The sequence below is a fragment of the Onychostruthus taczanowskii genome, unplaced genomic scaffold, assembly GCF_017590055.1.
Source record: "Onychostruthus taczanowskii isolate IOZ18803 unplaced genomic scaffold, ASM1759005v1 scaffold2, whole genome shotgun sequence".
Lineage (NCBI taxonomy): Eukaryota > Metazoa > Chordata > Aves > Passeriformes > Passeridae > Onychostruthus > Onychostruthus taczanowskii.
Window position 1 is genome coordinate 4,085,842 of NW_024499239.1, and position 15,921 is coordinate 4,101,762.

At 38.1% G+C, this 15,921-nt stretch overlaps 1 protein-coding gene across 3 annotated transcripts in view; it reads left to right on the forward strand.

Annotated features, from left to right (window-relative positions):
• SCFD2 (sec1 family domain containing 2) overlaps positions 1–15,921 on the forward strand; it is a 184,964-nt gene that overhangs the window by 3,943 nt on the left and 165,100 nt on the right. For 2 of the 3 annotated variants that reach the window (XM_041402764.1, XM_041402765.1), the window contains one exon: positions 1,340–1,508. The exons of the other annotated variant lie outside the window; for it this stretch is intronic. In XM_041402764.1, the coding sequence (XP_041258698.1) occupies positions 1,340–1,508 (169 nt within the window). The remainder of the gene's footprint in view (positions 1–1,339; positions 1,509–15,921) is intronic. 3 annotated transcript variants of the gene reach the window in all.

Consider the following 15,921-nt stretch of genomic DNA (forward strand, 5'->3'; position numbering starts at 1 on the left):
TTTCTCTTTTCAACTTCTTTTGCAATACATAAAAGTGGATAAACCATGGAAAACCATGGCTTACAGCCTGGATACCTGGCTGCTGTAGAATTGCTGGAGACAGTCTTCTGCTTCTGCTATCCAAAAGCACTTAATAATCTGACCTTAGCAATGTACTTGATGTAAGGGCCTTGTTTGGATTTATGGAGCATGTGAAGCTAATTCAGCTGTTGAAACAGATATTCTCTGTCTTTGGAAATGATGAAAACATAAGAGCAGATAGCTGCCACGCAGATGGATTTAGATGGAGTGGGACCGTATCCTGAGAGAACTTTTTCCTGCCTCTCAGTGGTGCTTCAAAAGTTCCCGTTTTTCTGTGAATAAATCTAGGACAAGCAAAACTAAGCTCAGCACTGCTGTCCAGCCCTGTGTTGGTCGCTGAACTGTAGCTTAAGTGGTCGACTCCAAATACCTTCAACTTGTTCCCGGCCTAAAGGCAATATAGTTTTTGGTCTCTCTGTCTTGACTTTAATCTGTAGCGTGTCTCATGTTTTTCTGCTTTGACTTGGCTCACAGTGCTAATATTTTTTAAGTTGGTTGTAGAGTCTGTGTTGAGAGTTCATGAATGGAAAGAAAAGCATGTGTGTTTGAAATCAGGAAAATTGAAGAAAACATGCCAGCTGGAGTTCAGAGTTTCTCTTGGACTACAGTCAAATTCACATTTTATACTTTGTAACTTGGGTTGGTTCAGTTATTTTATGTTTGTTTCACCTGAGCTGCCCTCAGTTCCTATAAAAGTGATGTGATCTTGATTGTGGCCTGCCACTGGTAATTGTTTATTTTAATATTGGGCTGGCCTGTCTGGGTAGCTATTTATGCAACTTGTATATAGACCTTTTAAGCACAGCCCTATGAGTTTATGTAGAAAAGTATAGTATGCATGTGAGTGTATATACAAATATTTGCTTGCTTTTTAAATAACCATTGCAAATATTATTTAACAACTTCCTTAGGCAAAAAAAAAATGTTTTTCATGTCTAAGTGTAAAATCAGTGAATATCTAACAGCTGTAAAACTAAGTCTAATTTAATGGTAATACTTGTAGTAGTAATAGTGCTTTTTAAATTAATCTTTCTGAAATTTTGTAAGTGCTTTTAACTTTACACATTCTAGAAATTAATTTTACTTTTGTAGAAAAATCTTTTTGAAAAGTTAAATGTGGTTTTGATATTAGGAGTACCAGTGTCCTTCTCCCCAAAACGTGTAGTTATTTTCTTTTCAATTCCTTGTGTTTGTTTGTTTTCCTAGTTATGCACCTGATAGTTTTTGGGTCTTTTTTGGTTTTCTCCATTTTCTTCAGGAGCAGTTGGTCATCATGGCGACAATCTTGCAGAGAAGATTTTTTCTGTGCTTCCTAAACTTCCTGGCCACAAGACTGATGTAATGGTTAACATGGTGGAACTTACAGCACTGCAGACTACAGATGAAACTTGCAGTATTATAGCACCTGGCTGCTTAGCACAACCAAAGTAAACATTCTTTTATTATTTCTTTTTTTTTTTAAATTTTTTTTATTTCTGTTTTTAAATGTTGAATATGTTTGTTATCTCTGTGTGAACAAATGAACAAAGAACAAGTCTTTAAAAAAACGAAACAAAAGAAAACAGTCAAACTTACAGCAAAACCCCATCTGGTTGTAATTCTGCTGGAATGTAATAGTCTATATGTGTACATTAAGTGAGTAGGCCAGATAAGACTTCCAAAAGTAGAAGAATCTCAAGACCTTTTAGATTTGGGTTGTTTAAATTGCTGTAGATTACTGTAGCAGAAATCAGTGTAGATTAACACCAAGAATTCTCCCTGTGACATTTCTTTTCTGCCTAATAAGTCATGCAAACAGGTAGGTCTCAATAGTGACTTCCTTTTCCCATAAGCCTTTTAAAAAGTTAGCTGGATGCTGAATTTAATTTAAGGTTATATCCCTGTTTTCAAACACAGTATCTGTGGAGAAGGATAATAAGGCACAAATTCAGGTATACAGACAGCTTCTTGGGGGCCTGATTTTTGCTTAAACAAGAACAACCAAAAAGCAGTAACTTTAGACAATTGTTCTTAACTATGTATAATGTGTAGCTAAGACTTCACAAGTAAAGTGCATCAGATTTGATGTTTGACTTTCTAAATTTACTTGTCCAAACCAAAACTCTCCTGCAACTTCTCTTACTATGCAAAAACAAGGAAACATACCAGGTGCTGGTATGTTTTTCCTCAATAAATGTTTTTCTCAGCAGTGGTTTAGAAATTTATACAGTGCAAAGGGGATTAAAATTTCTTTCTCTTTTGCTATAATGCTCTCCTCATATATTAGAAAATGGTTTTTTGAGATGGGCTGTTTAATATAGTTTCTGTGCTTCTCTTTTGATTTCTTTTGCGATTTTGCACCTGCACTGTATCCTTTTTCTTCCCTTCCCCCCCAACAAAGATTTCACAGATTTCCACTGTTAGCAGCATATGGTGTTTATTTTCTGAGAGCCTCCAGATCCTTTGTCACCTTCCATCTCTCACATGTGCTGTAACTAGGTCCAGTTTCTAGGTTTTGCATTGCACACCTCTTTTCTTCCATAGAAGTTGGAGAGGAAATGTTTCCTCATAGAGGTGGACTCAGTTGTAACTTGCTGCCAGGGTGACTAGTTTAAATAAAATTTGCTCTGGTTTGCTTCTCGCTGTCTGCTTTCCCACTGATTCCTGAAGCAGAAGTAAAATGTCCTTAAGGATCTGTCTACACAGTAAAATGAAGAGGTCATTGTCCATAGTAGAACTTTGTGGTAGCTTTTTGTGCTAACTTTGAGTACCTACCATTAATAAAGAAAATTCTGTCAGTGTGGACTAGGAAAAAAAAAAATATTTACTGCCCTGATATTGTTGACCTGTGCTACCTCTCTATTTTTTCTCACATTATTGACATTGAGGAGACTAAAGGTACTGCTGGTATGCCATCCCATGGCTAAATTACTACTTCAGTCATGTATTCGTGTTTTTAGTAACAGCTGACAGAGTTTTACTATGTTCTAAGGTGGCTAGTATTTGTATATTTATATCAAGGTATGTTTGCCTATTTGCTAGCTAATGGGAAGGTGCTCTCTGTTAACAGTAGTTAGTCTTAACATATTTTTCAGTCTCATATGGACACAGTTCCTAGTTTAAAATAGGCACTTCCAAAGTAGCTTAAGAAAGTTGATGAAGAGTGCTTGAAACCATACCAGTGGCTGAATGTGTGGCTGAAGGTGGTAGTTTCCATTCTGTTCAACAGAAATATTTTCAGTGTTGGCTTATAAATGCTAGCATTAATCATCTTTGCTAGTGTAAAATGGTTGTTTTTCTGAAGCACTGAAATGGATTAAAAATTCTCACCAGTAGGTTTCTGTGTCAATTCCATGAGAAATTCTTTAGGAAACTCTCAATTCCTCATCAGCTTGGTTGTTGCCCTTGGTAGCTGGCTCAGAAGTGTTTCTTATAATTAAAAACTTAAGTCTTCATTTGTATTTGTAAATGATGCATGGCAAGGAGTGTTCCTCTGCTTGTAAATTTTCTGTTTACTCTGGTGAGTGAAAGTGCCAGCCCTTTCCCCAGAGACAGGACCAGTGACTTCAGTTATACCCAGATGAAATGTGTGAGGGCTCTTTCACATGAAATTTTGTGATCAGACTGTGGTATTTCAGACTCACATATTCAGAATATTTTTAAAATGTTTTCATTGTTTTCTCTCAAGTAATATTTGAGCATGCTGTAGTGAGGGAAGAGAGAGAGTCTGGTCCTTGCATACAGCTTGCTATATTTAACTTCTCTTATGGCATGCCACTCCAGCAGAAACATCTGGGCTCAGTTACAGAGTTAGCAAACTGAATTAATGAATAATTTATGGTTGGTGTGGTGAAATAAAGCAGGGTTCTTTTCTCAAATCTAAGGAAATAATGGGCTTCTTTAAAGATTTAGATGAAAATGTAAATGCCATATGCTGCTGGAGTTATTGTACTTTGAAGGTGCTCTCTTTGTGAGGGAGAGAATTTCTTAAAAAAAAACCCCAAACTATTCTACAGTTCTTGATTTTTAATTTTTTTTTTTTAGTTTTATTAGCCTCAAAAATCTCACGGAGTAATTGCTTGCCCTACTATAGTCACTGACATGTTGCTGTTCCAGAGTGGATGACAGTGGAGTTTCTCAAAGCACTCATCTTGTGTTTTTAAGATTTTTTTTAGCACGTTGAAGCGTCTTGCAGTCAGTAATTAATTTATTTTGATGGAGGTTTACCTTTTCTGACTCTTGTGAGCTGGGAGCTGAGGTGCATGAAGCCCCCATGGCTCCCTAAAACCCCAAATGAGGGTTCAGATGCCTGACTCCTGATCACAGGCCTGTGGTGTGTGAGAAATAAAGATTTATGTACACTGTGGGCAACCAAAGGAATATCTGTTTACTGTTTTTCAATATGCTCTTTTATTAGCCAGGAACACTTTTGATATGCTCTCCTATTTTGCTGAATAGACTGAATATTTAATTTGCTTATGCACATTTTAAGAACTCTCTGAATGGAGGTTTCTTGCCTGTTTTTCCATTCTTGCTTCTTTTCTCCAGTGTTTGAAGTTTGCAGGCTTCTTAGAATTCAGTATGGTGTTAAAATCTTTTAAAAAGTCCATATTTTTATTTAAAATATATATGTATTTAATGCAATATGCAAAGAACCACTGGACTCCTACAACAACCATTTTTCCATAAAGATGAAATACTTTAATGTAACACGGTTCTTGTTTGGGCTGCTGTGCCTAAAGCAATTCAATAAGCAATATAGCTGAGCTGTCTGGGCACTTTTGACAGAGCAGGTGGAGCCTCTAAATCATCTGTATTTGCACTGGGGGGAGAAATAACAAGTTGAGAATGAAGTGACCATGTTGGTGGGTATGATGCAGAAAGCATTTTTATGCAGGCCAGATGTTTGAATCACAGCACCCACAAACACCTTCTTTACGTCTTGTATTAGGAATGGAAAGATAGGTGTGGTGGGGGAGTGGGTTAAAAAATAGGACATTCCTGGAGATAGAATGATAACATTTCAGTGTCTCATGTTAGTGGCAGTTGAAAATACATACTTCTCCCAATCATTCTTAGTTCTGAAGTTGTTATTCACATGTTGGACTGATCAGTACTTTTTACAAATGATACAATTTGGATGGAGAAGAAAGCCCTGCTCCAGCTGCATCTTTGCATTTGGGTGTGATGTGATGATTCAGTGCTCCTCTGGTACTGGTGGGACTTGAATAACCCCAAACATAAAGGAAGGCCATGAGGTGAGGGGACTTGTATTCCAATCCTGATTCTGCTTTCAGCTTGCAGCATGATCTGACAGGTCACTGAATTCCTTTCTGCCTCTGATTCCTCTTGTAGTTCTTGTCCAAGGAACTTGTTTTCTAAACCAGGAAAACAGGGGTGTTCTTAGGATACAAGTTTCCATGCTGAAGACAGAAAAATCCTAGGGGATCTGATCTCTGGGGAGGCAAGTAACAGTGCAGATGGGTACAAGGGGAGTTAAGGTGTCAGGACTACTGAACACAGGATCTCCATTTGTGCTTTCTTTGGTACTGTGACCTTCCCACTCCTACTCACAGTGCAGTGTTCCCTTGGGGAGGGGAGACAGTTTTGAGTTGCATACACCTGGTCCCCTTTCCTGTTTTTGATGGAACAGCAGTTCCAGTGATCTCTGTATAACACACATGCAGTATTCTTTGTACAGTCACATGTATGATGTCAATTTCAAATGAAAGATATTTTGTGTGTGTATGGCAAAGAAAAGGGCAAGGAGAAATAAAACTGAAGAGGAGATGAAAGTCTCTGTTTAACCTGGGAAATAAACTTTTTTGAATAGCTGATTTTATTCTCTTGAGGTTTTTTTGTTTGATTGGGTTTTTTTTAAATCAGGGAGCAAGCATCTGAAGAATATTGGTGTTTTGTTGGGTTTTTTTTGTTTTTTTTGTTTTTTTTTAATAGTTTGGTTCTTGGATCTTTTTTGTATTTTCAGTCTTTTAAAAAAATATTTCCTTTATGGCAGCTGTAGATATTAATTAGGAATTAAACCACTACTTTTTTTTTGCATGCTTACATTTTTGGAAGCTTATAATGAGAAGGTAATTTGGGACAGTGTTATTCTTGAATGAGCTGGAAATGTATGGCATAAATACAAGTAATTTTCCTTTCTGGAATGTTAATATTAAAGAGGAAACATTACTATTGCAGTAAGAAAATCCAGATGTCACGACTATATTGCTTCATATCCACTGCGAGTCTTGCAGTGGAGGAAGGGTAACCCAAAACAAAGGATGGCAAGGCTCTTTTAGACGGGGAGAGAGACAGCTTCGTGCTAAAAACTGCTTTTGGATCTGTCCTGGTATGTTGGTGGTGGCTCAGCAACAGCGGGGTGCTCCCTGCCCATCCCTTCTGTTGGCGGGGCAGGGGGTGTTCCTCCAGTTTTTCTGCTGCTGGACACTTCCCCCTGCTGGAAGCTGCACGCTCCTGCTCTCCCGGGACCCGGCCTCCTGTCCCTGCTGCAGTGCTCTGCTGAACTCTGCTCCTGAAGATTGTTTGAAACTCTAAATTCAACGCCCCCAAGACAAAAAAACCCCAAACCGACGCAAAAGAAGCCACTACCCATGGTACACTGTTTCCTATCTGCCTTTCTGAACAAGGTGAGCAGCACTTTGGGGAGAGAAGGAAGTTGTAACTGCAGAATTTATGAAAAGCAGCCATCACATTGCAGTAAATAAAACTCTGAAATTTTTTTTTTCCAATGACAGGTGAAATTACAGCCTGGCCCTGTGCTTCCAGGACTCCTGTTGTGCCGCTAAGGTCTATTTTCAGGGAGATGAACTGTGCTTTAGAGGGTTTTTATGTTGGTATCTTTTTTTGCCTTTTCAGCAGTCCAACCAGGAGATGCTTGACAGAGTGGTGGATTGGGCAGTAGGAATGCCCCAAACACAGCATTCCTTTCTCTCTCCCCCATGCTCCTGGACTGGCAGCCTTCCTTTATTGTACTCATACAGGCTTGGAGCACAGTCGTGAGTTGGGGCCTATTTAGAGTTTCCTCCTTGTTTGAAATTTCTCAGGGCATCTTCTTGCTGGATCAGGTTCTGGGGTTTGTCAGTCAAGACAAGCTTTCCAGGAGATGCTTTCTGCTCAGTTTCAAACTAGCCAGAATCAAATGAACGTAATTGACTCTTGTCACAGGATGAGATGAACAAGCTGATAAGATTTATTATATTTTACAATAAATGTGTATATTTGCCCGGATCCTTTCAACATGGGACCTCACCGAAATGGAAAAAATGAAGGGGTGAGAGGGCTGTGCTGAGAGTGTAAAATTCTGGAAAGAGGTCAGGACCTCCAGCTTTCCTGTGCTATGTAACGTACAGCATTGTTAGAAGACCTTGCTGCCACTCTGCAAAACCCCAGGTTGCTGCAGTAGTGAGCCTGTTGAGGTAGGCAGCAGAGGAATCTCACGGGGGTTCTTTGTCCAACCGTCCTCCTCCTTAATAGGTGCCCCATTTTTGTCAAATGTCTGTTATGACAGGGCTCAGAAGCCTTAGAAGTTGTCTTCTAGGTAAGAGGAAGTTTGAAGCTTGTTTTCCTTGAGATAAAGAATGAATTGGGCTGACAGGCTCTTGGCATCAGCTGGGTGACTCTTCCTTATCTATGCCTCTCAGCCCACAAAAAGGACTTCTGAGAAGCTGGACTGCTCAAGACTTCATTCTTGTACTTTGAGAACATCTAACTGCCCTCTTTGTCTAGGCTACCCAAGCTTAGTAATGAAAGTGTTCAGATGGAATTCAGACTGTTTTTCCTGGGCCCTCTGACACGATCACAGCAGTCCTCAGAGTACAAGGATCAAGAGTTTTGAGATGCTGTTGCCTGTAGAATCAGTTTGGTGAAAATAGCAAAATCAGAACCCTTCCTGCTTAATTTTTTGAAGATGTTTTTAGTTCTGAAGAAGACAGACTCATTAAATTTGAATCTTACCCTGATGTTGTCCAGCCATCAACACATCTGAGTACTTGCATCTTCACCTGGTTATCAGAGCAAGGCAGCTTAATACTTATAAGGATTTTCAGTGAGTAAACCCCTCAGGTAGTTTGTCTTCTAGGTGTTCCCTTGTTACCATTGTGCCTTGTTCTGCAGGCTCGTTCCTTGCAAGATATAAAGAAGGACAAATCTCTTTCTGATGACCTAGCAGAAAGACTTAACTTCTGTCAGGCTCAGGACAGAATGGGAAGATCTTTACATTGCTTAGAGGCAATGGTTTTTTGTCTCTCTGTTGTGTTTCTTTTAAAACTGACGTAACTTTTTTTTATTCCCTTAATGTTTTTGTTTGTGAATTTTGTAAGTTTCTTTTTTCCCCTGTTTTTTCCCCTAAGTTGCAAAGTACTTTTCTCTTGGTGTGGCCACAGTGCATTTTCCTGCAGATGTATTCAGAGTTTAATAGTAGCATGAAGACTATCTGTTTAAGTAGACTTTGTAGTTCTCCAAAGTGAGCTCTGATCTTTCTTGTGTTACAGTACAATCTCCTGGAGACTATTGTTTTGGCTGATGTTGTGAGATTTTTCTAAGACTAGCTCGTACTCTCTTTGGCCATCTGCCTTCAAGTTTGCCTCCTAAGTGACCTCAACAGCAAGGTTTTAAAATGTAGTGATATGCATTGGCCTTATTGCATACTGCAGAATTACTCCTTTGCTGTTCAACCATAGTGCCAGAACAGAGAGTGACTGAGTGACCTGGAGGGGTGTTTTAGTTTATCATTTTTGTACTATAAAGTAAGCCTGCTGAATCTTACAGCAGAGAGAAATGTGCCGTAATAGACTGATGAGAAGAACAAATGACAGCTGCTCATTTGGATGACGAAGTAATGTTTGGGAAGGAAACCATATTATCTTGGCAATGGGTCTGATTGCAAGTTTTGGCTATGTGATTTGGGTTATTTTATGATTCCAGACTTAATATGAACCAGGAATCAAAGGTTACACAGGCTTAAATTTATGTGAAGTCAGCTATTTACCTGTCAGGACTTGAAGATGCTTTTACTTTGAAAAGTAGATGAAATATTGCACAGAGAAATATTCTGGTTTTATACAGATAAATACATACACAACTATTGAGTTTAATTTAATTGAGCCAGAAATCCAACATTCTTTTCCACTATTTAGCATGGCTAAATAATATTTAGCATGTCTTCTGTTATTTAGATGTCAGATCTTTGGAATCTAATTCATGATCCCTAGGTCTAGTGTTTAGTTGTGAGTGTGTGTTATTTTTACTGAAGTGTATTTAGGGGATGCTGAAATGGCTGTTGCTACTTTATAATTGTTCACAGTTTCAAAAGTGCTTGTGAATATTGACCAAGCCAAGCCAGTTCTTATGCCCTGATGAACTGCAACCCCCAAGCAGTCCTTCTGCAGGTTCTGAATGACTGTGCTCCACCAAGTACCACTTAGTTTCCATAGGTTGTGAGTATATTTTTTTAAATGATCTTCGACTGGGAAAGATTTCCAGCCTCTGTGGGAGAGAAAAAGTTTTATGACCTTACCTAATTCTCTGCACAGCTCTACTACTTATTTAAATAAGTAACAAGAAAAAGAAATCCATATTGGGTCATTTTCGCTAACTGGAAACAGCCACAGAACACAAGCTGAATGGGTATCCTGCATGTGGCTGCTTAAGCTCCAGTCACCCCTTAAAAAAAGACAAATTAACCTCAACAGAAAAGGCTGCAGTTCTTATTGATGGTAGGAATGGGTCGTGGCTTCAGACCTTCTTTGATAGGTCAGAAGGTGCCATCGATGAGGCACTTGGTTTGGTGGTAAGGAGGGTATGTGGAACAGGGGGGAATTCGATGGCACCAAACTGATTACAGAAGCCGTTTTAGGAGGAGGATGCAGAGTTAATATTAAATGACTACAAAAAGTGACCAAAAATCCAGAGATTTTGGATTAGGACAAAATTCTGTTCTCATCACTCATACTGTGGCAGGCATAAGCGTATCAGGAAGGAGTTGTGAGAAGATACCCAGAACACCAGGTAAATATATGCAATGCCAACAGAAGTCCGTAACTGTTTCTCATGACAGATCAACCAGAGTATGGAAATGGTTATAAAAATGAAAGCCTGAGGCTGGAGCTTTATTCTTGCTGAATAGCTGTCAGTTTGGTTTTAAAGGCTAGAATTGTCCATATTAGGTTTGCATGAGATCTAAGGAAGCTAGGGCTCTAGGTTTGCATTGAAACTATGACAAATATGCTACTTTGAACTGAGAGAGGGGAATAATGAAGATATGCAGGATTCAGCCTTCAAGCTGATCTAAGTTTCACCAACATGCTAGCAAAGAGTCTGGCTTGGCATGTTCAAAGATCTCATCTTTAAGATGTAAAGACTGCTTCAGATTTTTTTTTTTTTTTCACAGTTTATTTTGGATCTCACCGTATCTACTTGTCTACTTGAATACTTGTTCTCAACTCCTAAAAAGAGTATCTTTGACTCTTTTAACTACTTACACCATAAAATGTACTATGCAGTGATTTTTGTGGTAACCGAGTCATTTATGCAAAGAGTTGTCTTTCCATCTGTGATGAAGATGTATTTTTGTACATTAAACCCTCAAAATGGCTTGGTCAAGAGGTTGCATTGATGACTCCAGGCCTTAGGCAAGCAAATGAGGGAGGGAGGTCAAAGGAGACTACCAAAAATTGGCCTTGTAAATCAAAAACATGGAGGAAAAGGAATTCCTGGCATTCCATGGTATCTGGGTTTATTTTCTTACATTTCTCTAATAAGAAAAACACACGTCAGATGTGTTCTTGGTAAATGTTTTCACTTGTCTCATCTGTGTCTGCTGCCAAACGTGACCCAAAATACATTGGTCTTACATGCCCTGAGGACATCTACTGGATAGCTAAGCAGCGCATCTGTAAAAGTGGACTTGGCACTGCAGTGCAATCCCTAAATGTAGATTCAATTGTCAGCACCTCATTACTAACTGCTCTTTCCCAGGAATCATTTTTATTAAAGTAACCTTATGCAATAGCTTTAAAACGCAGAGCAGAATGTTCTAAAGTAACCTATTATGTTACATGTAATATTCTCAAGCAATATGTTTGTTGTAAAGATCAGACTTTATATTTAGTATAATTCATTGCTTTGTCCAAAACTGAAATTAAAATCCCTGACAAGTAAATCTTTAATATACACATTTTAAAGAGATGCTTGCCAAGACTTTTGCTATACCTTGTAGTGCACAAAATCCTACTCAGAAGCTTTCAATTAAGTTGATTCATGCAGTAACTCAGTCTGGCATTCTACATAAGCTGCCCTGCAGCTTGTAGGAATGAAACATTTTGCTGAAATATTTTGTTGGACAAAAAGGCAGCAAGTTGAAATTCAGACGGGGTTAAGTGATGGTTGCGAGTAGAAAATTTTAAGAAATTATTTGTATGCACTTTTTTTCCTTCACCCCTGCAGAGTCTGGCCACTGTTAGAGGAGCAAAAGTGATTTTTGGGGTAATACTGGAATGATAGCCTATTTTATTACAGTGGGCAAGAGGGCTAAGAGGCCTATGATGTATTTGGGAAGCCTTTCAGCATCAGTCGTTCCCTTTTTCTTGTGAAGTAGTATATATCCAGATTTACAAATTGCAAAACAGGGTGGATTAGGTCACAATAAGCAATTCTGCTTCTGACAGAAAGAATTTCACTTTTCAGTGATTTTTGCATTTGTTTGTCTTGAAGGAAGCAAATGTTCATCTGGATATCAGTTGTTTTGTTTCTGGCAGTCTTCCAGTTGCTGTGCTGTGCTTGGTTGTTTATTTGGACCAGTCTGCATTTAATTGTTGCTCTGGGGTCTAAAGATCAGGTGTCACTTCTGCTATTGAATGGTGATGGACAGCTGGAATAACCTTCTTATTTTTGGCTTTTTGTTGGATTTTTGTTTGTTTGGCTTTTAACTCTACTTGACAATGAATCCACATGCTATTCCAGGCTATGCATCTTACCTTTCTATTCTTTTTACAGGAGACCCTTTTGAGAAATCTCTGAAGACTTCCAAGGAATGTATTATGACTGTGGGGGTGGGGGTGCAAGAGAAGACTAGGAAGGAGCACTTCTAGACCTGCTCCCACTCTGAGTCAATGCAGAGAAGCTTAGTCCTGAATACCTGTCAAGAAGTGACAACACTACCGTATGTTTGGTTGCAACTGAAACTTGTTTTTCCAAGCTCAAGTGTGATGCATCATTAGCTACAGAGTGCCTCACTATCACCATAATTGTTTAAGATCCCCTTTAATGGAAAAGTTTTAGAATAGCTAGTTATGTGGCCTGTAATAAAGGCTCTTCTGCAGAGATGACTGCTGTGAAGCTATTGCAGAAGGGAAGAAACCTTACCAGCTGATTAACAGATACAAATTCTAACAGTATGTATTACGTATTTTTAAATAACATAATTTTTAAAAGGCGTAGCTAGGGGTTAGAGGAAGGGTAAGAGTTAAACTGGTTTGAGGTATCCTGACCACATCTTAGAGCTAGGACACTTTGCCCAGTGGATAGTTAATCTGCTTTTCTCTGCACAGAACATGTTCAAAATCATGTCTGTATACAAGATGGAGCTTAGTGGGATTTAGTACTTCAAGGATTAGTAAAACCTAAAGATCAGTTGGCGTCTGTCAAAACCAGCCCTACTTTCCTGAGATGTGTCTTGCTTGTTCTCCATTACCCTCAAAATAAACTGCTAGCTCCCTCTGCTTCAGCTGTCAGCAAATAGGGTTAAAATGATCCAACCTTCTGTTTGTTAAGTACACTTGCTGTAGATCAAAAAAATAAGCCTTAAAAAAAGATTAATAAAATCCCTCTTTTCTTGATATACTTTCAGTAAAGTTTTTGAGATAATCCAACTTTTGAAAAAGACACACTGAAATTCATTTTAAGATATTCAGAGGCATTTGGTTGCAGGGTAATAATCTTGCAAGGTTATAGACTTCAGAGGTTCTTGAAGTCGATAAGTAACTGTCATAAAAGGACTTCAGGCGAGGATGATGATCTGGTTCTTGTTGATCCAATTGCCAGGCATGGTTCTCTTTCAGGCTCTTTGCATGACTAATGCTTCCCTTACACTCATGCTTCAGCCTGGCGAGCAGTGGCAGCTCTGCATGGGTTCCTTTTCCTACACTCCTTACCGTCCCAAATGTGCCTTTGTTTCCTCAAGAAACAAAGGCACATTTTTTTCCTGTTTGCCTCAGGGTAGCATCTTCCAGAATAAGCACGATGACAAAAAACGTTGCAGTTTGTACAGTAGTCATGTGAAGGTGTGAAGCACCACTGGCTGTTGGTTTTGTAGAATGTGAGTAGAGCTGGCTTGAGGAATTTATTTAGGTTGAACCTGCTTCTTCGCCAGCCGTTTCATGCTGGTGCTGTTGCTTCTTCCAATAGTTCACCAGAGCAGCCGTATTTGTTTAGAGGAATTTTCTTTCTCCCAAAACATTTGATAGCTGATGCAGAAATTATCTTGTAGCAGTATCAGCTGCCATATGAAGTTGGAAAGCTAAGTCAGCTTGCTTACATGACTTCCAGTGTGTGTGTGTGACACTGTTGTACTTAAATCAGAATTTTGCAAAGGGAGCTTTGGTGTGCTGGTCAGTAACCTAAATCCAGTAATTTTGTCGTCTGTGGGCAGTAGGGCTTTATGGAATTGAGCACTACTTCTCCTTTTCACAGGGTAGTTTGGGAAGATGAAGAGTCCTGATCCAAGCAGTTTCTCCCTGCAATGTCAGCCTCTTCTGTTTAGTCAGTTGATTTTACAGATTTGATGTACTGTATTTGAATGTCACAGTGAATGTAGGGCATGATGATTTATATCTGTAGTTTCTTCTGATGTCACAAATAGAGGTGATCTGGTTTATCTGCATGTATAGCTTTGTTGGTGTTGGCATGTGTCATTTGCAGAAGGATAGCTATGAGAGGAAAGGTAGTCCAGGAATTGCAGAGTGTTTGCGTGATATTTAGTCCGCAAACAGGTCCCTCTTGATCTTGATAAGTGTGTTTGTAAGGCTTTTGTGCATTCTCAGTGCTGCTGCTCACAGGCTTATACATGTAGTGTAACATGTAACATAACTGCTGTAGCTTAACAACAACGATCAATGCAGTCTCTAGGCTAGGTTCATGTTGCTTGTGACAGTGGTAAGATTTTGATAATATTATCCAATTTTGGGTGTGTATTTTTATTCCATCTCTGACTGTTTGATAACTATTTTTTCTACTCATTTCATTTTGATTGCATAGCATTTTCTGGAAAGGCAGAGTTAGTTAATTTTAAAATTACTAACTAAAAGAAATTGCTAGTCATTCTATAAATCCTACAAATTAAACTCTGGTTTAATATGGAGATTATCTTCCTATCTTTTCTACTGCTAAGGAAAAAAAAACAGTGTGGTTTAAGGAAACTGCATTAATGTTTCACAGTATATAATCTAGTTGAATATTCCATACTATATTGCTTCCTTATGTTTCACCTTTTGGTGACCTTCAAGTTTACAGGTTCAAATGGATATTAATGATCTTGGGAATAGCTAGAATAAACAGAACTCAAAAGGGATGAGAACCCATAGCTCCCCAAGCTGTTCGTTGGACTGTGTAATTTTCTTTTTTAACACAGGAAAGTGCTGTGTTTGCCATCTGTGAAACTGAAAAGAAAAAAAAAAGCTGAAACTTTGTAGAAATGCTGTCTGGCTAGAGGATTATTGTGACCAAATAATTTGACAAATATATATGTGTGTGTGTGTGTGTCTGTGTATATATATATATATATATATATATATAAAATCCAACATTAAAAAAAGCTCTGGATATTTTATAAGAATTTTTTCACTAACTGTTCTACTATTAAGCTGAAACAGAAATTCTGTATTATTAATCTATATAAATGGAATAGAATAAGAGGATTTCTTAATAAATTTTCAGGTATTCTGTGTGTACCTGTGCATGCTTGCATTTGTGCTGACGTATGTGACTTGTATTATAGTAAAATACAGTGCAGGGATTATTTCTGTGCTATCTTGGTTTAATGCACACTGGTGTCATTGGTTTACACAGTAATTCTTTGATATTGGAAGCAATGAGTGGAGTTGCATTACTTTTTAATAACATCATTTGTGCACAGCTGCATTGTCTCCTGCATGTGGTTATTAGCAAGTAAAGTTGTTTTGTATCATAGATTGTTTAAGTGTGTATGTTAAACTTTTTGGCTTTCTGAAGCCAAAATACTTAATATATGTGTATCACAGCATTTATATATATATACAAATACATCTATATTTAGATCCACATGAAACAAGACTGTGATTAAAATGCTTGTCCTTACAAGTTTACATGATACTTGGATTGAGGAAATGTTTGATAAAACTGAAGATGGTGGGTTTGGCAAGAGATGAACATGCTTCAGATGGTGGTTGACCACACTCATCAGACTTATTTACATATTTTAATTTATAAGTATGGCCATCTGTGAAGTAGATATATGAATGAGGCAAATAGAGTTAAGTTTCTCTTTTATTTTTTTATTTAAGAAAGAAAAGGGAAAATGTAGGATGCTATTTTATAATTTACTTTTGTTGGGAGGTTTTGTTTCTCTTCTTTTTTATCAATTCCTGATGTGAACTGAATCTTTGCCAACCTTTTAATAATTATTTATTAAATTTTATTGTAATTCAGTTTATCTGTGGGACCAAAAATATGTCAAATGTTAAGAGTCTGATTTACTTTCCATTATCTATAAAGGAAGGAAAAGGAATTCATCCCAAAGCAAAGAACTGTAGGTAAACAGAGAAGTTTTGTGACATCTTGGGGTTGCTGTGTTGCTTGTGTTTATAA